This window comes from Lynx rufus, unplaced genomic scaffold (genome assembly GCF_022079265.1).
Source record: "Lynx rufus isolate CCGP_SWC_20201006 ecotype Redwood Valley unplaced genomic scaffold, mLynRuf1.p SCAF_1, whole genome shotgun sequence".
In the NCBI taxonomy this organism is placed as follows: domain Eukaryota; kingdom Metazoa; phylum Chordata; class Mammalia; order Carnivora; family Felidae; genus Lynx; species Lynx rufus.
Window position 1 is genome coordinate 143,587,854 of NW_025814823.1, and position 23,683 is coordinate 143,611,536.

At 33.2% G+C, this 23,683-nt stretch overlaps 1 protein-coding gene across 2 annotated transcripts in view; it reads left to right on the top strand.

Annotated features, from left to right (window-relative positions):
• The window catches only part of TENT2 (terminal nucleotidyltransferase 2), a 71,478-nt gene that overhangs the window by 26,958 nt on the left and 20,837 nt on the right, over nt 1-23,683 (top strand). Inside the window, exons 8-12 of one of the 2 annotated variants that reach the window (XM_047088452.1) lie at nt 1,654-1,732; nt 3,448-3,517; nt 11,365-11,441; nt 11,818-11,946; nt 17,105-17,148. In XM_047088452.1, the coding sequence (XP_046944408.1) occupies nt 1,654-1,732; nt 3,448-3,517; nt 11,365-11,441; nt 11,818-11,946; nt 17,105-17,148 (399 nt within the window). The remainder of the gene's footprint in view (nt 1-1,653; nt 1,733-3,447; nt 3,518-11,364; nt 11,442-11,817; nt 11,947-17,104; nt 17,149-23,683) is intronic. The other variant, XM_047088460.1, reaches the window with a different exon arrangement.

Genomic DNA, 23,683 nt, shown 5'->3' on the forward strand with positions numbered 1-23,683 from the left:
ACATGCACACATAAGCATAACAGGGATTTTAGCATTAATTTATTTTTAAGTTGTTAAAGTGAGATGGCTTCACTGTGTTTTTAAAGAGCTCTACCTCTGTTAGCTTGGATTGGATATGTTGCCAAGATGCAACAGACATGAAGAGAATGTGTTAGTATTATCCTGATATAGTAAAACCTTGGATTGTGGGTAACTTGTTCTGCGAGTGTTCTGCAAGATGAACAAACATTTATTTAAAAAAAATTTTTTTTAATGTTTATTTATTTTTGAGATAGAGACACAGCATGAGTGGATGAGGGTAGAGAGAGAGAGGGAGACGCAGAATCCAAAGTGGGCTCCAGACTCTGAGCTGTCAGTACAGAGCCCGACGTGAGGCTCAAACTCACGAGCTGTGAGATCGTGACCTGAGCCAAAGTTGGACACTTAACTGACCGAGCCACCCAGGTGCCCTGATGAACAAACATTTCTAATAAATTTTAACTTGATTAACTAGTGAGGTCTTGCAATACTGTAGTATGTGACACCAAATGTCACGTGATCACAAATGAGCCAATGGTTCTTGAAATTCACTTTGACATACAAGTGCTTTGGATTACAAGCATGTTTTTAGAATGAATTATGTTTGCAAACCAGAGTTTTACTGTACTTCCTTTCCATTTAAATGATCAATGATTCTTCTTTTAATCTTTTCTCCCCCCTTGAAAATGCTACGGGGTTTGGAGTTCTTATTTTGTGAATACAAAAAGGGATTTCACTGACATTTAAAATATTTTTTAAATATTTTGCCTTGTTTCTTTTTATTTTTGTTTAGCAACCAAATTTTGTTATTTAGTATTATGTTTGTTTGAGTTTCCTGTTAACTGATACTCTTGTGTGTCCTTAATACAACAGTAATCGGTGTTCACTAAGCTGACTTGAGGCAGTCTCTTTAATATGCTGAAGTCTCTTCTGAATTACCCAAGATTAATTTCAGTATAATTTTAATGTGCTTTATTATATTCTGCCTCTTTAAAAATACAAAAATACCTACTGAATGGTAATATATATTTTTATTTTATTATTTCACTAATAAAATTGGCTTATAATTACTGCAAATCAGAAAGAGATTTATTCCAGGAAAGAAACTCTGACACTTTTCTATGCTTTGCAATCATATAAAGGAAAACAAAAACCCTCAGAAATAATAAACATAGTGAAGAATACTAAGAGTTTTAATTAAATCTCATGCAGTTAGACTCTTTTCAGCCACATCACACCAATCCTCCGTCTTGTTCACATGTTTGTGTTGTGTTGTCAGAACTTGTCCTTAAAGCAGCTCACAATGTAGATAGGGAAATAAAACATGTTACAGAAAGTTAAAATTCTGTTTGTTTTTCTAGGAGAGGATTACTTTATGTGCATTTTTACTAAAGTAAGAAAATGACATAAGAATTTTGATTTTTTTTTAATTTTGCTTTAAGTTTATAATTAGGAATTGATTTAGGAATGTTGATGTGAAAGCATAAAAGTTGACATTTTCTATAACATAATTTAGTGTATATTGAAAATAACTTGAAAGAAAAGTATGCTTTTTCTCTTTGTTGAGAAACATTAAGAAAATAAAACATTGAATTTAGAAGATAGTGAAAAAACACTTTATTTTTAACTTTTCAGTGTTTTTTTCAGGTCAATCAGAAGACTGAAGCACGGCATATACTCACCTTAGTCCATAAACACTTCTGTACCAGACTTTGTAAGTCTCATATGCCTCAAGTTCATATGTCATCTGACATAACTATTTAATATGTCTTAATATGTCTCTTACTTTGTTTTCTGATAAGAATTGTTTATTTTCTGGTCAGGATAGGCATAATGTGGATCCTTTTTTCCCAAATGAATTTTTTTTAACTTGATTAAAAAGAGAACAATTCTTTATTGAGATAATCCCACTACATGCACTGGGAATTCAAATGTATATAAGCTTCATTTCTTTTTCTCAAAAGATTATAGGCTGTTAGGGAAGCTACAGCATTAAATGAATAGCTGTAGTGTATAGTATCTGTGAAAAGCCAAGAGAGTGATACAGATAAAGTCTTATGGGTATTCATGTGAGGGAGTGAGAATTTCATCTGTTTCGCAGTGACATGCAATTTATGACATCACATTTTAAAAATATCCCTGAATATGAAGCCCAAGTGAATTATTCCAACAGAAAGCAAATTATTGACTTAGGCCACTGTATTATAAGATTTTATTCTTTGAATAACCTATCTAAGCAGATTTAATCCACATGTGTTAAGCCATCATAATTTATTTTAAACTTCCACAGAATATTGTAGATTGTTGAAGTCACACTCGCCACGTGATGTTGGAAAGAGATGTGTTCATTTATTCAGCCAGATAGTACTCATGTGTCAGGCTTTGAACTGGCAAATTCAAAGTCAAGTGACCTGTTACTGCCCATGAGCAAGTTATATCTGTTGTTGGGTAGAAATCAAGTGATTTATTTTAGTGGACTTAAGTTTTCACATCTGTAAAATAAAGGAGTAATTCATACCCTAAGTAGATTTTTAATAGCTATTATTAACGTCAAATACTAAAAATGGAGGGAACCTTAGAGATCATTTAATTCAAAGGTATTTTTGGTTGTTATTTTTCATAGTTAAGGAGAATGGTGATGAGTGGATTCAGTAATTTGCCTGAGGAGTGTAGTTTGTTTTTTGGTGTCACAACCTGTACCTGGAACTTGAAACTTTTAACTCTTATTTTTCATTAAGCCTCATTGAATTCCTGCCTACAAATTCTGTTTGAAGCTTGACATATTTTATGATTTTGGTGGTAAAAGCATTATAACGGGAAAATTTTTTAAGTCTGGTATTATGTTTTTCTTTATAACATTAGGAAACTGCTCCTTTGGGAAGAGTTGGCAGTTTCTTTTTTACATATTTCTGTATTTTCCTAATTTTCTATAATGAACATGTATTATTTTCAAAAAATATTTTTGTGCTTAATGGAGTAAAAAATATGTATACATGTATTCTTCCTTTTAGGGATCATATTTATTTAAATGTATCACTATCCCATGTATCATGTTGCAGGCATTTCCACATTTGAGACTCTTTGTAAATATGATATTTATGGCTGCTATAAGATTCTGCCTTATGCTATAACAGAAATGAGCTATGCTCCTGCCAACCTAGATATTTTTCCTGCTTATAATGCTCTGATGAATTTCTTTATAAGTATTATTAGATATTAGACCACATTTCTGAATTTTAATATAAAGCCCTCTAAATGGTATTGGAATTTTCAGTCTTAGAAGAATTTGATAATGTCCTTTCTTTGCATCTTAAAAGATTGTGTTTTCATAAACTGTTTTAGCTTAGTAAGAAACCACTTTTTAAAAATATACATTGGAACACTATGAATTTGAGAAATATTTACAGATATTCATATTTTGTCCTTCAGCTGGCTACATAGAGAGACCTCAGTTGATTCGAGCAAAAGTGCCAATTGTGAAGTTCAGGGATAAAGTCAGGTAAGTAATTATTGAATTTTCTTTTTTCAGTTATTTTAGATCATTTTTACATATTCTTTTGATGTAGATAGTTAAGTGTATGCTACAGCATAATAGCTTATCTTCATCAGTTTTTAAAACTTCCTTGATTTGTCTTGGAGATGATTTTTTAGAATAGTCTGAGCAATTCTTTATGCTTAACTGTGCTTAGTTATTTTGCTTGGTATTTCGAGTGTTTAAAACTATCCATTTTAAAGAATATATATATTTACATTTCACATTTTTAAATTATCTCTTGCCTTTTGGAAATGTAATATACTCTTTAGAACATACCTTAATTGAGGAGATTTGATGTATGTTTATATCAAGGGAGTTGTTATAATTATATCTGTCTGTACACTCTACCAGCCTGGGTTCTGAATTTCTTATGGGCATTGGGATTGGAATCTTTTATACAATATCTGAATATAAAATGTAAATAGGTGTTGACTGTTCTATTGGTTAAAAAAAAATTGTTGTTCCCTAAAAATAGATAAGATTGTGATAAATTAGGTTTTCTAGCCCAGTTTTATAAAATACTGAAATGGTTTACATAAATGTAAGTGTAAAGTGTAAATATATATACATAAGTGATCCTCATTATTCATGGATTCTTTATTTATGAATTTGCCTACATGATGATTTTTATTTTGTAACACCCCAAATTAATATTTCTAGCACTTTCATAGTCATTTGTAGACATTTGCAAAGTGGAGAAAATTCTGAATCACTAACTGACATTAAATAATGTGACATTCTGCCTTCCTGTTTCTTCTCTTATGTATAAACAATTATTCTTTGCAGAGTCCATTTCCATGTTTTTTGTATTTTGTTGCTTTATATAGGTGACTTTGCTCTTTTAAATGGCCCCCAAGCATAGTGCTGAGTTACTATGTATTGTTTCTGTGTACAAAGCTGTGATGTGCCTCATGGAGAAAAAACTTGTATATGATATGCTTTGTTCATGCGTGAGTTACAGTGTGCTTGGCCTTGAGTTCATTATCAGTGAATGGGGTGTCTTTAAATGGAAACACATAAAACAAAGTTATGTAGGGGCGCCTGGGTGGCTCAGTCGGTTAAGTGTCTGAGTTCAGCTCAGGCCATGATCTCGTGGTTTGTGAATTTGAGTCCTGCGTTGGGCTCTGTGCTGACAGCTCAGAGCCTGGAGCCTGCTTCGGATTCTGTCTCTCTCTCTCTCTCTCTCTCTCTCTGTCCCTCCCCAGCTCGTGCTCTCTCTCTCTGTCAAAAATAAATAAACATTAAAAAAATATTAAAAAAACAAAACAAAGTTATGTATTAATCAGTTGATGAAAATGTTTTGACTGAAAGCTTGTGGGAACCTAACCCTTTGTTTCTGCTGTTTTCATTGACTTTATAGAAAATAAATACTGCAAATGATTAGAATTGACTGAATATATATATTTTAAACAAATCCTTAGATATATGCCTGGTTCAGACCTTCTCCTCCATTCATTTAAATATCCGCCCAATCTATAAGTATTTGAATTTTTTTCAAATAACTAATGGTAGTTTTCTTTTTAAAAAAAAATTTTTTTTTGATGTTTATTTATTTTTGAAGGAAAGAGAGACAGAGTGTGAGTCAGGGAGGAGCAGAGAGAGAGGGAGACACAGAATCTGAAGGAGGCTCCAGGGTCAGCTGTCAACACTGAGCCCGACGACATGTGGCTCAAACTCAGAAACCGCGAGATCATGACTTCTGCTGAAGTCAGATACTTAACCGACTGAGCCACCCAGGCGCCCCAATGGTAGAGTTTTCTAAAACACTTTATGGGAGATAAACTAAACACAAATAAAATTATTAGCTTATTGTAATTATTTTTTAAAATACATGGTTGTGGGGCCCCTGGGTGGCTCAGTCCATTAAGCATCTGACTCTTGATTTTAGCTCAGGATGATCTCATGGTTCATGAGTTTGAGCCCTGCATTGGGCTCTGTGCTAACAGTGAGAAGCCTGCTTTGGATTCTTTCCCTCTCCCTCTCTGTCCCTCCCCAACTCGTACCCCTACCCCCTCTCTCAAAACAAATAAATTTTTAAAAAAAGTAAAACCCACGGTTGTATTTTTTTTTTATGTTTAAATTTTAATTACAGTGTTTTTAACATACAGTTATATTACTTTCAGGTATACAATATAGTGATTCAACAATTCTATACATTACTCAGTGCTCATCATAATAATCCCCTTCACCTATTTAATCCCCTTCACCTTCTTTAATCCCCATCACCTATTTCAGTCATCCCCCTACCTATCTCCTCTCTGGTAACCATCTGTTTGTTCTCTATAGTTAAGAGTCTGTTTTTTGGTTTATCTCTCTTTTTTTTTCTCTTTATTTATATATTTTTTAATTCCACATTAGTGAAATCATATGGTATTTGTCTTTCTCTGACTGACTTAATTCACTTAGCATTATACTCTAGCGCTATCCATGTTGTTGCAAATGGTAAGATTTCATTCATTTTTATGGAAGAATAATATTCCACTTGTGTGCGTGTGTGCATATGTTTATATATATCACATCTTTCTCCATTGATGGACATTTATTTGTGTATCTTTGTCTTTGATGGATATTTGGGCTGCTTCCATAACTTGCCTATTGTAAATAATGCTGCAGTTATCATAGAGGTGCATATTTCCTTTCAAATTAGTGTTTTTGTGTGATTTGGGTAAATATGCAGTAGTGCAATGACTGGATTATATGTTAATCCTATTTTTATTTTTTGAAGAATGTTTATACTGTTTTCCACAGTGACTACACTAGTTTGCATTCCTACTAGCAGGACACAAGAGGTTTTTTTTTTCCTCCACATCCTTGCCAACACTTATTATTTCTTGTTTTTTATTTTAGCCGTTCTGACTGGTGTGGTTTTGATTTGCATTTCCCTGAAGATGAGTGATACTGAGCATCTTTGTATACACATGTAGAAAAATGTTGCTATGCCAAATTTCTGAGAAATTACTGCCTGTGCTCTCTTCTAGGATTTTTATGGTTTCAGGTCTCACGTTTAGGTCTTTAATCCATTTTGAGTTTATTTTTGTATATGGTGTAAGAAAGAGGTGCAGTTTCATTCTTTTGCATGTAGCTGTTCAGTTTTCCCACTACCATTTGTTGAAGAGACTGTCTTTATTTCGTTGCATATTCTTGCCTCTTTTGTTGAAGTTCAGTTGACCATATAATCCTGGGTTTGTTTCTGGGCACTCTGTCCTATTCCATTGATGTATGTGTGTATTTTGTGCCGGTACCATACTGTATTGGTAACTAGAGCTTCGTAGTGTAACTTGCAATCTGGAATTATGATACCTCCAGCTTTGTTTTTCTTTTTTGAGAATGTTTTGGGTATTTGAGGTCTTTTGTAGTTTTATACAGATTTTAGGATTATTTGTTCTAGTTCTGTGAAAAATGCTGTTGTTTTTGTTTTGTTTTGTTTTTTAGTTTATTTTGAGAGAGAGAGAGAGGGCCAGAGAGAGAGAGAGAGGGAGAGAATCCCAGGCAGCCTCCATGCTTCCAATGCAGAGCTTGACTCAGTTCCACAAACCGTGAGATCATGACCTGAGCTGAAATCAAGAGTTGGACAATCAGCCGACTGAGCCACCCAGGCACCCCACTGATTATACTTTGATAGGGATTTCATTAAATCTGTGGGTAGATTGTTTTGGGTAGTGTGAACATTTTAAAAATATTTGTTCTTCTAGTCCATGAGCATGAAATGTCTTTACATTTGTCTGTGTTGTCTTCAATTTCTTTCATCATGTTTTATAGTTTTTAGAGTACAAGTTTTTGAACTCTTTGGTTAAGTTTATTCCTAAACATTTTTTCTTTTTGGTGCCGTTGTAAATGTGATTGCTTTTTAAATTTCTTCCTATTGCTTCATTATTAGTGAATAGAAATACAGTGGATTTCTGTATATTGATTTTGTATCCTGCAACCTTACTGAATTCATTTATCAGTTCCAGTAGTTTTTTGATGGAGTCTTTAGGGTTTTCTCTATATAGTATCATGTCATCTACATAAAAATAATGAAAGTTTTACTTTTTCCTTACCAATTTGGATGCCTCTTATTCCTTTTTCTTGTCTGACTGGTGTAGCTTTGGCTTCCTATACTATGTTGAATAAAAGTGGTGAGAGTGGGGGCGCCTGGGTGGCTCAGTTGGTTAAGCGTTCGACTTTGGCTCAGGTCATGATCTTGTGGCTCGTGAGTTCAAGCCTCGTGTTGGGCTCTGGGCTGACACGTCAGAGCCTGGAGTCTCCTTTGGATTCTGTGTGTCTCTCTCTCTCTGCCCCTCCCCTGCTTGTGCTCTGTCTCTCTCAATCTCAAAAATAAATAATAAAACATTAAAAAAAAAAGGTGGTGAGAGTGGACATCCTTGTTTTGTTCCTGATCTTAGGGGGAAAGCTCTCAGTTTTTCACCTTTGAGTATGATATTAGCTGTGGATATTTCATATATGACCTTAATTACGGTGAGGTATGTTCACTCCAAACCTACTTCGTTGAGGGATTTAGCATGCGTGTTGTATTTTGTCAAATGCTTTTTATGCACTATTATTTTATATTATTTTATTTTATTTTATTTTATTTTATTTTATTTTATTTTATTTTATTTTATTTTATTTTATTTTATTTTATTTTAGAGAGTGAGAGAGCACAAGGTGGGGAGAGGAGCAGAGGGAGGGAGAGGGGGAGAGAGAGGGAGTGGGAAGGGGAGAGACTTTTAAACAGGCTACAGGTTTAGCACAGAGCGCAGTGTGGGGCTTGATCCCATGATCCTGGGATCATGAACTGAACTGAAATCAAGAGTCGGATGCTCAGCCAAGTGACTAGGCACCCCCTTTTCTGCATCTATTGAAATGATCATATGGCTTTTATTCTTAATGTTACGGATGTGATATATTATGTTGATTGATACGCAAATATTGGACCCCACCCTTGCATCCCAGGAATAAATCTCGCTTGATCGTGGTGAATGATTTTTTTTTAATGTATTACTGGATTCAGCTTGCTAATATTTTGTTGAGGATTTTTACATCTATGTTCATCAGAGATACTGGCCTATAGTTCTCTTTTTTGTAGTGTCTTTATCTGGTTTTACTATGAGGGTACAATGCAAGTCTCAGAATGAATTTGGAATCCTTCCCTCTCTTCTATTTTTTGGAATAGTTTGAGAAAAATAGTTATTAACTCTTCTTTGAGTGTTTGGTAGAATTTGCCTGTGAAGCCTTCTGGTACTGGACTTTACTTGTTGGGAGTTTTTTGATTACTGATTCAATTTCATTGCTTGTAATGGGTCTGTTCAAATTTTCTATTTCTTCTTGATTCAATTTTGGGAGGTTATATGTTTCTGGGAATTTATCCATTTCTTTTAGGTTTTCCAATTTGTTGGCATATAATTTTTCATAATATTCTCATACAATCCTTTGTGATATTTCTATGGTGTTGGTTATTTCTCTTCTTTCATTTGGTGATTTTGTTTATTTGAATACTCTCTGTTTCTCCCTCTTTTTTTTCTTTCTTTGGATGACACTAGCTAACGGTTCATCACTTTTGTTGATCTTTTAAAAGAACCAGCTTCTGGTTTCACTGATCTGTTCTGTACTTTTTTTAGTTTTTATTTCGTTTATTACTGTTCTAATCTATATTATTTCCTTTCTTCTATTGGTTTTGGGTTTTGTTTGTTCTTCTTTTTGTAACTCTTTTATGTATAAAGTTAGGTTGTTTGAGATTTTTCTTCTTGAGGTAGGCCCATGTTGCTCTAAACTTTGCCCTTGCAACCACTTTTGCTGCTTCCCAAAGATTTTTGGTCATTGTGTTTTCATTTTCATTTGTCTCTATTTTTTTTGATTTCCTCTTTGATTTCTTGGTTGATCCATTCATTGTTTTAGTAGCATGTTGTTTAACTTACATGTATTTGTGCTATTTCCAGATTTTTTCTTGTGGTTAATTTCTAGCTTCATAGCATTATGGTCAGAAATGATGCATGGAATGACTTCCATCTTTTTAAATTTGTCAAGACTTGTTTTGTGGCCTACTGTGTGATCTCTTCCGGAGAATGTTCCATGTGTACTTGAAACGAATGTGTATTCTGGTATTTTAGGATGGAATGTTCTGAATATATCTGTTAAATCCATCTGGTCCAATGTGTCAGTCAAAGCCACTGTTTCCTTGTTGATTTTCTATTTGAATGATCTGTCCATTGATGTAAGTGGGGTGTTAAAGTCCTCTACTTTTATTGTATTAATATTGATTATTTCCTTTGTGTTTGTTATTAACTGCTTTAAATATTTGGGTGCTCCTGTGTTGGGCGCATTTTTTTTTTCCTATTTAAGATTATTATACAAACTTTTTTTCATTGTTAAATGTTCTTTATAAACACCATTTTATATTTCTTCTCTATACAGACCATTAAAAAAAATGGCTTCTAATATCCAAAGATAACCAATGTTAACATTTTGGTGTAAAACTTTCAGTCCCTCTTCTATGCATGTGAATGCATAAGAGTTTTTAAAATTAAAATTGAGATTATACTTTTTTACCTGACCATGTATATCATGGATATTTGCTTATATCAGTGAATTTTTTCTGGCTTGATTTTTAATGGCTTTACAGTAGTTTTTCATTCAATTAATATATTGTGATTAACTTAGTTATTCCCCTGTTAGAATAAGCATTGTGTACATTAAATTTTTTCCAAATAAAGGATTAGTTTAATATTTCCAGAAGTAAAATCTGAAGCAAATACTGTGGATATTTTTAAAGCGCTGAATCATACTTTTGGAAAAGTTTTTAACTGCAAACTGGTTGTTGCCTGTTTCTTCCTCTCTGTTGAGGTATATAGAGGAAATGCACAGTGGTTTTAGTGTTAGCCTTGCACAGACGCAGTTAAAGAATGTAACTCTCTTGCTGCCATAAGTTTCCCAAAGGCAAATATATATATATCTTAAGTGTTGATACTACTATCCATTTTTGTCAATATGCATGGTTAATTGAAAGATTATAAGATTTCCTTTCCCTAAAAAAGGAAATCTGCATTGGTAAATTTCAAATATTATAATTAAAAGTTTATAAAAAGGAATTTTGTTAAGTTTTTATATTAGGCAGTCTTTTCATAGAAAAACTCAGTGTGCAGAAGTTGTTGGACCTAATAGTATATTTACATTAATCCTTTCTTTTGAGTTTTGCCATTCTTTGTAGATCCCTTCATTATTGCCCAATTTTTTAAATTGTGAATTGCACCATATCTTTGCTTTCAAAGACGTATCCCTATTGTCCTTCCAGATTATCAGTAGCTCACTTTGGTATAATATAATTTATATGTTATTTATATCTTATCCTTTTTGGAGGGAATATAATGTATAGACTACTTTTATTTTTTTTCACCTGTTCTTTATTTGGCTTTTTATTCCTATTGTTTTAAAGCAAATAATGCTTTACTTCCAAATTAGTTGAGAATATATAACTCAGTGAAATAACTTGACCAGAAATGTTTTTGGTCATATAATTTTGTTTACCTGGAATGGATTGCAAAATTTTATAATTTGTTTTATTAAGGATAATTAAAGCCTTAGAAGTACATTATGGATCTTACAACTGTTATCCTGTTTAATATTTTTAATATACAGTAAATCATATTAAAATAATATACTGACTATATCTTTATTCTTATTGCTAAGTTAGTGCCTCATTTTAAAGTATTTGGTCTTTGGGATCATGCTATTTTTACATCATAGGGTAGATGAATATTAACTTAGTTATTAGGGAGTTAGTTTAATTTGTTCAAAAACACTTGAGGTAAAGTATTTTTCTCTGTTTTTAATAGTTGTGTGGAATTCGACTTGAATGTAAACAATATTGTTGGAATAAGAAACACATTCCTCCTCAGAACTTACGCATACCGTAAGTTTTTTGTTTATTTCCAAATAATTATAGCTTCTCTCTTTATCCTTTATTCCTTTTTAAATATGTTTATAATAAACACTGACATCCTTTTAATTATTTTAATGTGTAGTGTCTCATTTTATTATATGTATAATATGTTGTACACTAAAATTATATGCTACCAGAGTTACAGGTCAATAAAATGAATTTTAGTAATTGGTAATTTTTAAAAGGTGACTAAGATACCTTTTAAAAGTAAGACACATTTATGGTGAACACAATGTTTAATACACAGGGAGAAAATGCTTTTTCTTTTGGAGTTGGGAAATGATACAAACTTACAGAGAAACCATAATATTTTCTTACCATTTTTAAGTTTTCATTTTACTTTCAGTTGAAAATCGAGTTCGTCCGTTAGTACTGGTGATTAAGAAGTGGGCAAGTCACCATGAGATAAATGATGCCAGTCGTGGTACTTTAAGCAGCTATAGTCTTGTATTGATGGTTTTGCACTATTTACAAAGTAAGTATTATGGGTTTTTCCCAATTTTTAAAATGGAAACACAGTTAAACTTCATTATGGTGTCTTTTCTGTTGACACTGTCTTCAAACAGTATTGTTTTAAAAAGTTCTTTCTAAGGCCCATATAGCCATATTTTTCTAATTTGTTGCTTTGAACAAATGTTTTAGAAATGTTATTCCCCAGAAAACATTATAAGGAAGTTTCGCTGTGTTTTGTTTTGTTTTGTTTTTTGACAGTTTTTCCATATTACTCTTTTGTATTCAAAGAACTTTTACCGCTATATTGTGGATCCATTATCTTGAGGCACATGCATGTTCAGAAGCCCTATAAAAATAAGCTCAAGCACCATTCATCATGTTTTTTATTTTTCACTTGAGACAGGAATTAAAGGATTTTCTTTTTGGATAAAGAAGTTTTTATTCCTTGTGAGTTGGCATGGAGTTTGTGTGAAAGAAATAATAGAAGATTGGAAATAATCTAAGTTTTTAAGAATAGAAGAATGATTGAATTAATTATAATATTTTCAGCTGCTAAGAATATGTTTTTAGGATATTTAATGGTAAAAGAAAATATCCATGATATGGTATCATATACAACATGGTATCAATTTTATTTTAAAAATTGTATCTGTATTTGAGTTTGTGTATGTATTCATATGTATATAAATATTGAAAAGTTATGTGCCAGAAATATATCAGGGGTTATTTAGATTTTGTGAAATGTACATTTAATTTTTTTTTTTAATTTTTTTTTTTTTCAACGTTTATTTATTTTTGGGACAGAGAGAGACAGAGCATGAACGGGGGAGGGGCAGAGAGAGAGGGAGACACAGAATCAGAAACAGGCTCCAGGCTCCGAGCCATCAGCCCAGAGCCTGATGCGGGGCTCGAACTCACGGACCGCGAGATCGTGACCTGGCTGAAGTTGGACGCTTAACCGACTGCGCCACCCAGGCGCCCGAAATGTACATTTTAAATTACAACTAAAACTGAAAAGTGAATAGACACTAGTTGTGATTTAGAAATGAGATTTGACTACAGTATTGAACATGTATGAACAGCTATAATATGTGCTCTTTCTCTCCATTTTTGTGGGTTACATTAGATACTTTACTTTGATTGCCTTCTTTAGAAAAATGGACTTTTATCACACATGTACTGAGGCAGTTTGGTAAGCAAGTTGAAAGTTCAGAAATTTTTTACCACTGTTCAAAAATCATGTTAAAATTCTGTTTACATTTTGTTAAACCTATTTTGTTTTTGACAAAGTCCTCTTCACTAAGATGATTTGTAATTAATGGCACTATCATCACTGTTTCTAGGTCTTTGTTAAAGTACATCCACTATGCACAGCTAAAGTATAACTGTATTGAGGTGCCTGGGTGGCTCAGCTGGTTGAGCCTGTGACTCTTGATTTCAGCTCAGGTCATGATCCCAGGGTCGTGGGATTGAGCCCCGGATCGGGCTCCGCACTAAGTGTGGAACCTGATTAAGATTCTCTCCTCTCCTCTCTCTCTGTCTCTCTCTCTCTCTCTCTCTCTCTGTCTCTCTGTCTCTCTCTCTGACTCTCTTACTCTCACTTGCTCTCTCTCCCTCTGCCCATCTTCCCCTCTCGCATTCTCTCTCTCTAAAATAATAATAAAAGTAAAAGCATAACTGTTATTTGGCAAATTTTGGCTACTTCTCACTAGAAGAAATTAGATTGAAATAAGTAGCTGTGTTGAAATTAGATTGAAATAAATAGCTGCGTTTTTGGCAAACAGGAGTCTGCAAAGTGTATTGAGCAGTTCCAGTCATGCGACAGTGAACTAGTGTTTGTAATTTTGGCCAGTTTATTCCACCTTTCTGGCCTTAATATTCTTATCTGTAACAGGGATAATTGGATTGGATGGACTTTTAGGTTTCATTTAACTTCTTAAAGCCTTTTTAAATATCTTTTCTGCCATGAGTACAGAAAGGAAATTTGTCTTCTGTATGTGGAAAGGTTGAAAAAGATTAAAGTATTTCCTAGAATGAATTTCAATAGTTAGTAATTGACTACATATGCTTGAAAAGGTGACTGATGAAAGTGTGAAGGGAAAAAGCCGATGAGAAGAGATTTTAATGGCCATCTAAGATTAATAATAATAATTAATAAAAAGGCAAAAGTATTACCTGGTTAGAAATAATAATTTGAATGAATATTCATAGAATGTTTACCATGTTTTCAGGTACAAAACTATTTCAGGCATTCTAAAATTGCTCTTGAATTTTTGGGACACCTGGGTGGCTCAGTTAGTTGAGTGTTTGACTTTTGATTTTGGCTCAGGTCATGATCCTGGGGTCATGGGATTGAGCTGCATGTCTAGCTGTGCGCTGAGAATGGAGCCTACTTGGGATTCTCTCTCCTCCCCTGTTCCTCTTCTTAGGTTGCACGCGCTCTCTCAAAAATAAAATTGTCCTTGAATTTTCAAAATTGTTGTTTATTGTTGAAGATCTCTTTTTTTTAGTTGAATTTTTGATGAATCAGAATGGAATGTTTCCATGTTTAAATTTGTGGAGGCCTGACCAGAAAGCTCTCATCTGAAATGTAGGCAAAGTAAAATCTTACAGAGTAGCTGTTCTGAAGGTGTTATCTATTGATCAGGTACTGTAATAGTAAGGTGTTTTGTTTGTTTTTTTTTTTTGCTTTTGAGAGAGAAATTTAAAAGATTGAAGTCCAAAATTTTGAAGTAAAAATAGTTGTTACAGCTAGATCCTTCCTGAATGTATGTTGCTTTTTTCCCCCCAAATGTTTAGTTTTGAGAGAGAGAACGAGCTAGCGAGCGAGAGGGGAAGGGGTAGAGAGAGAGGGGACAGAGGATGTGAAGCAGGCTCTGTGCTGACAGCAGATAGCCCAATATGGGGCTTGAACTGATGAACTGTGAGATCACGACCTGAGCCGAAGTCAGATGCTTAACCAACTGAGCCACCCAGGTGCCCCTGAATATATGTTGCTTTGAGTAAAATAAACATTTGAAAAACTATTCAAGACTTTGATGTTACTATCAGGATAGTGTTAACTGCCACAGTACGCCAATTGCTCTGCAATGTGTTGACCTTAAAAAACAAAAGAGCTAGGTTTTTGTTTGTTTGTTTTTTTACCAGTACAGTGAGTTTATTCTGGAATAGAGGAATCGCAATTCAGAACAAGCAAACTGTAGTGAACCAACCATTCGCAAGTCCAGAGAATGGAGGTTGAGGGGCTTGCCTTTATCGAGGAAGGGGAGGAAGCTGGAAGGGGCTGTTTTGCTGAATTCTCATTGCCTGGGCTGTTGCTGAGCAAGGAAAAATTCTTTCTTCCTTCTACTAGAGTATGTAAAGGAAGCTTCTTCCTATTGGGGAATGCAAAGTATACTTCTTATGGAGAATGGTGGCACTGTGTGAGAGCACCCCTTTCAGGGCTTCCTGACTCCACTTTCTTTTATTTATTTTCACAAATGACTAGCTTTAAGGTTGTTAGACAACGGATTTACTGAGTGATATCCCTGCTCCCCAAAACTTTCAAATTGCTTAGTTCTCAGGGTGCTTTGTCTATTGAAAGACCCTAACTAGTGATTACTGTTTGTTTTTCTCTTCTAACATTCTGGTTATGATTCTAGAATGAAATAAAATTTTTTTTTCTAAATGTTTATAACCTTTCTTCACTGTTTTTTAAATAATAATTTTAATTTACTAGGGCTATTCAGTGAGAAGGGAATTCAGGTTTTTAATTAAGTAAACTAATTTCTAGTAAGATTTACCAATTTGACTTCTATATTACAGCAAAATTGTTAGAAAGTCATTAAAAACTATTACATGAATATAAAGACGTTTAGAATTAAAGTAACTGGGGCTTGAGTTTATTTGTAGGATCTTCTAGAGTTTTGAGCATTTGAATGCCTCTGGGAAAAAATATTTTTACTTCCTAAGAGTGATTCCAGTAAGTAATGAGTTTTTCCCCTCAGTCACACACTGTGAACATTCCAGACTATCATGGAATTTTATTTTATTACGATTTCAACTTGGGAATGGAGCATGATACAGAAGAGATATTTAAATATTATGTGATAGAAATTTATACATTTATAATCATAGTTGGAGATCACGTAAGTTGGTAATAATAGTTGATTATTTAGATATTAATGTATTCCAGAAGTCATATAAAAAGGTTTTTGCTAAACTGCAAATTAAAAATAATGATTGTTACTGAGTTTACTTAATTATATATAATGTATTTCTAATTCTTAAATACACAGTTTGTTTTATGGTATTATATATGGTCTTTAATATTAAATCTTGAAAACACATTACTTGTATCTTATACTCAAGATATTGTATTTTGCAGTTTTTTTATTGTGAATATTAAGTACTTTGCTTTCCATGTTATTTCCTTTATATTATGATGATGTGAAATGGCTGTTAATGCATTTAATGAGGTTGGATTTTGATAAAGATATTGGAGAATGAAGAATGACAAAAAATAAAGTAACATATAAAGATAATGATTCCTTTGTATGAAATTTTAATTTTTTATGGCAAAGTGGCATATTTATATTTTTATTTCTAAACTTTATATTTCTGATTTATATTTCTAAACTTTGCTTGAAGCCTCCTTTTTAAAAATTAGTGAAGTTGAAGATTTTTTTTTTCAGTTTTTTTAATCGATCTCCTGAAACTATCTCAGTTTTGGTATTACTGTTTATTAGAAGAAATTAAACATAAAGGGACAATTATGATATAGCTATTATTCTTTCATGATACAGTATCATTGGACTTTACTTAAAAATTTTTTTTGATAGCTACATCCATCTTAACAATGTTCATTCAATATATGTAGAACAATCCTTGTCTTGCTTATTTTGTGTGTGTGTCTGATGTTGGACCAAATGATGTGTGTCCAGTGATGACTTGTTTTTCTAAAAATGCAAGGAACATTTGTTTACCTAGAAATATACATAGTTTATTAACCTGAAGTTATCAACTTAGATATATTTTGAATTTAAATTTCTAGGGATCAGAGTTAATTCACAAAATATATGGAAACTGTTGAATTCTAGCAGAAACCCTTATAGTCTCATACCTGGGGTGTAGCTGACAAATTATTGCTTTGTGAAATGAATTATGTGAATCACAGAAGCTTTAAACTTTTTTTTTTATAGCCCTACCTGAACCCATCCTTCCATCCATCCAAAAAATTTACCCAGTAAGTGTTTCTTATAAATTATTCTAATACATATTATGACAAATATATGTGGAACTATTATATGCAGTATTAATGTGAATGTAAAAGGTGTGATAGTTACCTTCTAAGTATATAATAACATTTTCTATATAGGCTGAGGCATTGGCCACTAGCACATTAAAAATATTCCGTATACTTTTTCAGAAGACTGTCATATTTTATTTGGTTATTGGCAGTGTGGTCATTTTTCTTAATGGTGGAATTATTTTCATGATGCTCATGATTATCACTAAAAGGAATTAAATATATTCAGTTGGTCAAGGCCTATTTAGACTCATTCCAGTTTTCTTCGTGCTATTTTAAATAGTTTTACAGTATTTCTTTACTCAGAAGTCTTTTAGCCCAATCTACGTATGCTTTGAAAGCAGGGGAAAAATTAAGTTGAACAATTGGATAATCATTGTATCTTTCACTTGATTTTACCAACTAATACACCAAAAGGAGTAACACTGATACTTACACTCCTTGAGTGCATAATATTAAGAATCCTTCTGACGTTAATTGGAAACATGAAAGTGGTGAAGGGTGCCTACTATAAAAAGTTTGGTATATACTCAGTTTGAATTTAGAGAAACCTAGGTAATGTACATAACTCACAATCTATATGCTTTTGTTTCTTTTCCAGTTTTTTGTGTTCCTTTTTTCCAGAATTCTGTTTCCTTGTTTTATAGTCCTACCATTTCTGTTTTCCTCCATAATCATCCTTATTCCTGGTTGTATTTGGAAATAATATTTAAACTATCTGTTTAGAATGTTTAATCAGCCTTCTGAAACCATGTAATTTTTACCTGTTTAGTTTTATGAAGTTACAAAAAGCTGTTTTCTAAAATTACTAAATAGGCAAATTGAAAAAGGTCTAGCTTGAGTGATCACTTTTCAAAGGACTTGCTTATTTTATATGTATCATAGAAAATATAACTCCTTGATATGGAATCTAAATTCAATATAACTTAACCTTTGATAATTGAGAAGAACTGATGTTCTTGTTTTTGAACATGTTACTATCGTAATGCACACATGCAAGGTGCTGGATAATGAAAGGTTCACTGTTATCGAGATTGCTGTGGTGAGGACTTCCCAGGTTGTGGTGGATCATCTGGTAAAGACACCGTTATAAGAATCGTTTGGAATCTGGGTATCTTATCTTCCTCATTTTGAAAACTAATTTCTGGTATTATAAAGAGCTACTATAATGTGTTTCAATTATTGCTAGGGATCACTATGCTTTCATAAACATTGTGAAAATGAAAGCATCAGAAAGTATAGAAATAAAAGTAACTTGAACTTTTGGGTCTTATCCTTGAATGGTTTTCTCCCTCCATAAAATATTGATTATTTAGCTTATGCTGAAAGGTCAGAAATAATGACTGGGTGTTTACTGTTTCATTTTATTGTCCCAGCTTTATTGTTAAGACCTAGGTTTCCATGTAGAAAGAGCTGTGTATATTTTTCAGCATACAAAGCATCTAATAGTTAAAACTTGTCCTTTAAAGAATCTCTTACTGTGTGTGGAACAGATGCTTCTACACAAATCTCACTTAAACTCTGTGCTGCATGAATTTGTTTTACTAAAATAAAATACTAATAAAGTCTCAGTTTAATGCTCTATGCTTGAGAACAGAGCAGAGGTATTGCTTTTATTTTAGGATACCAAGGTTCTTACTAGTATATTCTAGTTTGAAGAACCTTATTTTTACTTCTGTTTCATTTTTCTAATTTTCTAGCTTCCCCCCCATGACAGAGTCCCATCTTCTCTTCACTTACACTGTCTCTCACCCTATACTCTACACTCCTGTTGTGCTAATAATCCTATTTCTATACCTGTAACAAGGAAATAGATTTAATACTAGTTCAGTCCCAAAGCCTTAAAAAATACTTGTAGCAAGACCTGCTAGATTTAAGAATGTCTTAATTTGCTTTCAGGTGTGGTTATATTACCATAAATATTTGAAGAATACTATCTTTACTATAAGATTAATGCTTACATGGGTAAGGATATACTATCCACTCTTAACAGGATTTTAAATTTTATCTGAAACCTGTAAGCTAATTGATCAGTAGAGTGCTTTTCTTGGTGGTCCATCCAATGGAACAAGCAAATCAGCTTATTTCTTACTACTGATAACTATTATTTATGTAGTATCTATTTTATGTCAGCACTCTATAAATTTTATATACAGTGTCCTTAGTCCTCGACAGGTAAACTTATGTAGTATTTTCCTTGATTCACAGGTGAAGAAACTAAATCTTAGGAAGATTATATTATTGATCCAAGTTGCATTACAGTCACAAATTATGGACCCAGAAACTGATATTTTTTCTATTATACTGTGCTGAATGAGGAAAGGCAAAATGATAGTGTTCACTAATATATTATTTCATCTAGTTTCTGTTGATTATTAGATTTTATTTGTGTATATCTGATTGTCCCTATACAGATATACCTTTCTTTAAGAAAAACATATATGACAAAATTTCAGGTTGAATAAGTAAGTTTGAGAATGACTTAAAACTTTATAGTAACAAAAAAAACACTTTATTTTACAAGGGAACAAGGTTCTTTTAAATTTTGAGCTTCTCTAATATAGTTAAGTAGAATTTAAAAATAGGATATAAATTTTGAAATAGAATAACATTTGTTCAGTATATTATGCTTTTTTAGTTATTTTCATATTTTCTCCTCAAATTTATGATAATTGTTTTAAAAATTGGTATGGTGTTTCAGTTCGGTTTGGATACTAAATTATGAAAGAAAAGGATGAAAGACTGTGGCCATATCTTTACCTTCAAAAGCTATATAACATTATTATTACTACTTAATTCTTATTGACTTAAAAAAGGCAACATGAATAGTCAAATAGAAGACAGAATATTTACTATTGAGTTAAAGCAGTGAAGTTGAGAATGTTTAAATGTATAAACTTGGGTTAAGCTTATGAAGGGATCTTTAGTTTAATGCAAGTATATTGTGAGATTTACCTAGATTTATGCTAGGTGGAGATTTATGAAGATGACTTATATTTGTTTCTTTCCCTAGTGGCATCTTCATATTCCAGGAAGCCATTTTTATAGTTATGAAGTTAGGAATTCTGAGAAGTAGAGTTCCCCTGTGTAGTTATGTATTGAAATATATTAAATTTTACATATATACATATGCATACATATGTATACATATAGCAACTTTTTTTTCAGTTTTAAAGTGTGTACAGTATGATGAAGGATTTTAGTTATGTAAAACAGGTTATAAATGAATACCTTTGAAAAGACATATTTAAAAGTTTGGGGGGAAGTTTTTTTTAGTGATAAAAACATTGTTTTAAAGTTGATATTACTTAAATTTTAAGAGTTATAAGGAAGTTAATTTTGAAATAATACATTATTTCAGGAGGTAACTATACTGCATTATTGAATAAATTGGACAGTTATGGGGTGCTTGGGTCGCTCAGTTGGTTAAGTGTCTTACTCTTGATTTCAGCTCAGGTCATGATCTCAGGGTCATGAGATCAAGCTCTGAGTCAGGCTTAGCACTGGGCATGGAGTCTGCTTAAGATTCTCACTCTTCCTCTCTCTCTCCCACTCCACCTTGTGCTCTAAAAAAAGATAATGTACAGGGGCGCCTGGGTGGCTCAGTCAGTTAAGTATCCGACTTCAGCTCAGATCATGATCTCGCGGTCCGCGAGTTCGAGCCCCACGTCGGGCTCTGGGCTGATGGCTCACAGCCTGGAGCCTGCTTCCGATTCTGTGTCTCCCCCTCTCTCTGCCCCTCCCCCGTTCATGCTGTGTCTCTCTCTGTCTCAAAAATAAATAAACGTTAAAAAAAAATTAAAAAAAAAAGATAATGTACAGTTATAATAATAATGATGCCAAGCTATATACGCAATACTATACTATACTACATACTATACTAAATATACTAAATACTATATAGGTAATACTGTTGCTGCTATGCTTTGCATATATTATATCATTTAATCCTTATTACAGTTCTATGAGTACTGTTATTTTCCTTGTGTTATAGATGAAGAAGCTGAACCTTTGGAAAGCTAAGCAATTTAAGTTCATAGAGCTAAGAGAAGGTTTCAAAGCTAATTCTGACTCCAGAGCTCATGCTCTTAACCACTTCATTATAGTGCTTCTACTTTATGATGCTTATGTTGCTTTCAAAATGTTAAACATTTTACTAAAAGCAAATATAATTTAAAGGGAATTTCATGATCAGTCTTTAACATGTATCACCGAATTCGTGGTAATCTGCGTATAATTAAGAAAGGTTGGTGAGACTTTAATATATCATTTAGCTCTTTTTCTATTTAGGCAGAACTCTGTTTAAGTAGTCTATATCAGTTATCTTTTTCTTTGAGACCTTCCTCAACATTTATATATAGGGTCTAATAATTTATATTGTTAGAATACTATGTAACTTAAATTTCTCTGTTTGCCTGGAGGTAAAAAATAGTCTTCTTTCAATTAAGGCATGTATCTTTTTAAAGAACAGTTAGCAAGTAAAAGTTTAGCCAGTCTATTTTATTCTAGAAAGTGCTTAATTGTCTAAATTTCAAACTTTGAAGGTAAGATATTATGGCACAGTCTCAGAAAATGATAGAATTTGGCAAAAGATGTTTTTGCCATTTTGGGGGGAAGCAGTTCTATGGGCAAAGAAAAGTTGAGACTTTTCAGATGTTTTTCAAAAGGTTGCCCATTTAAATTTTTCTTAAATTGGCATTGATTGAAAAGGAAAAAAAGGTACAGAAGGTACATATCTTCAAAAATCTTTAAATATCAATTGGCAGATGTTTGCAGGAATTAAGTCATTACAGAATAAAGATGTCTTCCCTACATTAAAAACAAACAGCAGGTATCGATAACCCACCTCACCTCCAAATGCGTTTAGAAAGATGTTATATTCTATCAGTTAAATTGTTTTTCCATGGATTTAGGATGTAATTCCTTTGACTTTTCAATTGTTCTTTATGTGTTTTCTAATATGTTAAAGTTCTGCCTACTCATATCCAAGGTAGCATATATTATTTTTAAATACATGTGCAATGGGGCAGCTCCCTTTAAAAAAAATTCTTTGGTGAAATTTTTCTTAAAGCAGAGAATCTTTCTGTAATGTGAATAATTACCAACAGTGGGGATTTCTTTTTTTTTTTTTAATTTTTTTTTCAATATATTAAGTTTATTGTCAAATTGGTTTCCATACAACACCCAGTGCTCATCCCAAAAGGTGCCCTCCTCAATACCCATCACCCACCCTCCCCTTCCTCCCACCCCCCCATCGACCCTCAGTTTGTTCTCAGTTTTAAGAGTCTCTTAGCTTTGGCTCTCTCCCTCTCTAACCTCCTTTTTTTCTTTTTTTTTTTTTCCCTTCCTCTCCCCCATGGGTTTCTGTTAAGTTTCTCAGGATCCACATAAGAGTGAAAACATATGGTATCTGTCTTTCTCTGTATGGCTTATTTCACTGAGCGTAACACTCTCCAGTTCCATCCATGTTGCTACAAAGGGCCATATTTCATTCTTTCTCATTGCCACGTAGTACTCCATTGTGTATATAAACCACAATTTCTTTATCCATTCATCAGTTGATGGACATTTAGGCTCTTTCCATAATTTGGCTATTGTTGAGAGTGCTGCTATAAACATTGGGGTCCAAGTGCCCCTGTGCATCAGCACTCCTGTATCCCTTGGGTAAATTCCTAGCAGTGCTATTGCTGGGTCATAGGGTAGGTCTATTTTTTCATTTTTTGAGGAACCTCCACACTGTTTTCCAGAGTGGCTGCACCAGTTTGCATTCCCACCAACAGTGCAAGAGGGTTCCCGTTTCTCCACATCCTCTCCAGCATCTATAGTCTCCCGATTTGTTCATTTTGGTCACTCTAACTGGCGTGAGGTAATATCTGAGTGTGGTTTTGATTTGTATTTCCCTGATGAGGAGCGAGGTTGAGCATCTTTTTCATGTGCTTGTTGGCCATCCGGATGTCTTCTTTAGAGAAGTGTCTATTCATGTTTTCTGCCCATTTCTTCACTGGGTTATTTGTTTTTCAGGTGTGGAGTTTGGTTAGTTCTTTATAGATTTTGGATACTAGCCCTTTGTCCGATATGTCATTTGCAAATATCTTTTTCCATTCCATTGGTTGCCTTTTAGTTTTGTTGGTTGTTTCCTTTGCTGTGCAGAAGCTTTTTATCTTCATAAAGTCCCAATAGTTCATGTTTGCTTTTAATTCCCTTGCCTTTGGGGATGTGTCAAGTAAGAAATTGCTACGGCTGAGGTCAGAGAGGTCTTTTCCTGCTTTCTCCTCTAGGGTTTTGATGGTTTCCTGTCTCACATTCAGGTCCTTTATCCATTTTGAGTTTCTTTTTGTGAATGGTGTGAGAAAGTGGTCTAGTTTCAATCTTCTGCATGTTGCTGTCCGGTTCTCCCAGCACCATTTGTTAAAGAGATTGTCTTTTTTCCATTGGATGTTCTTTCCTGCTTTGTCAAAGATTAGCTGGCCAT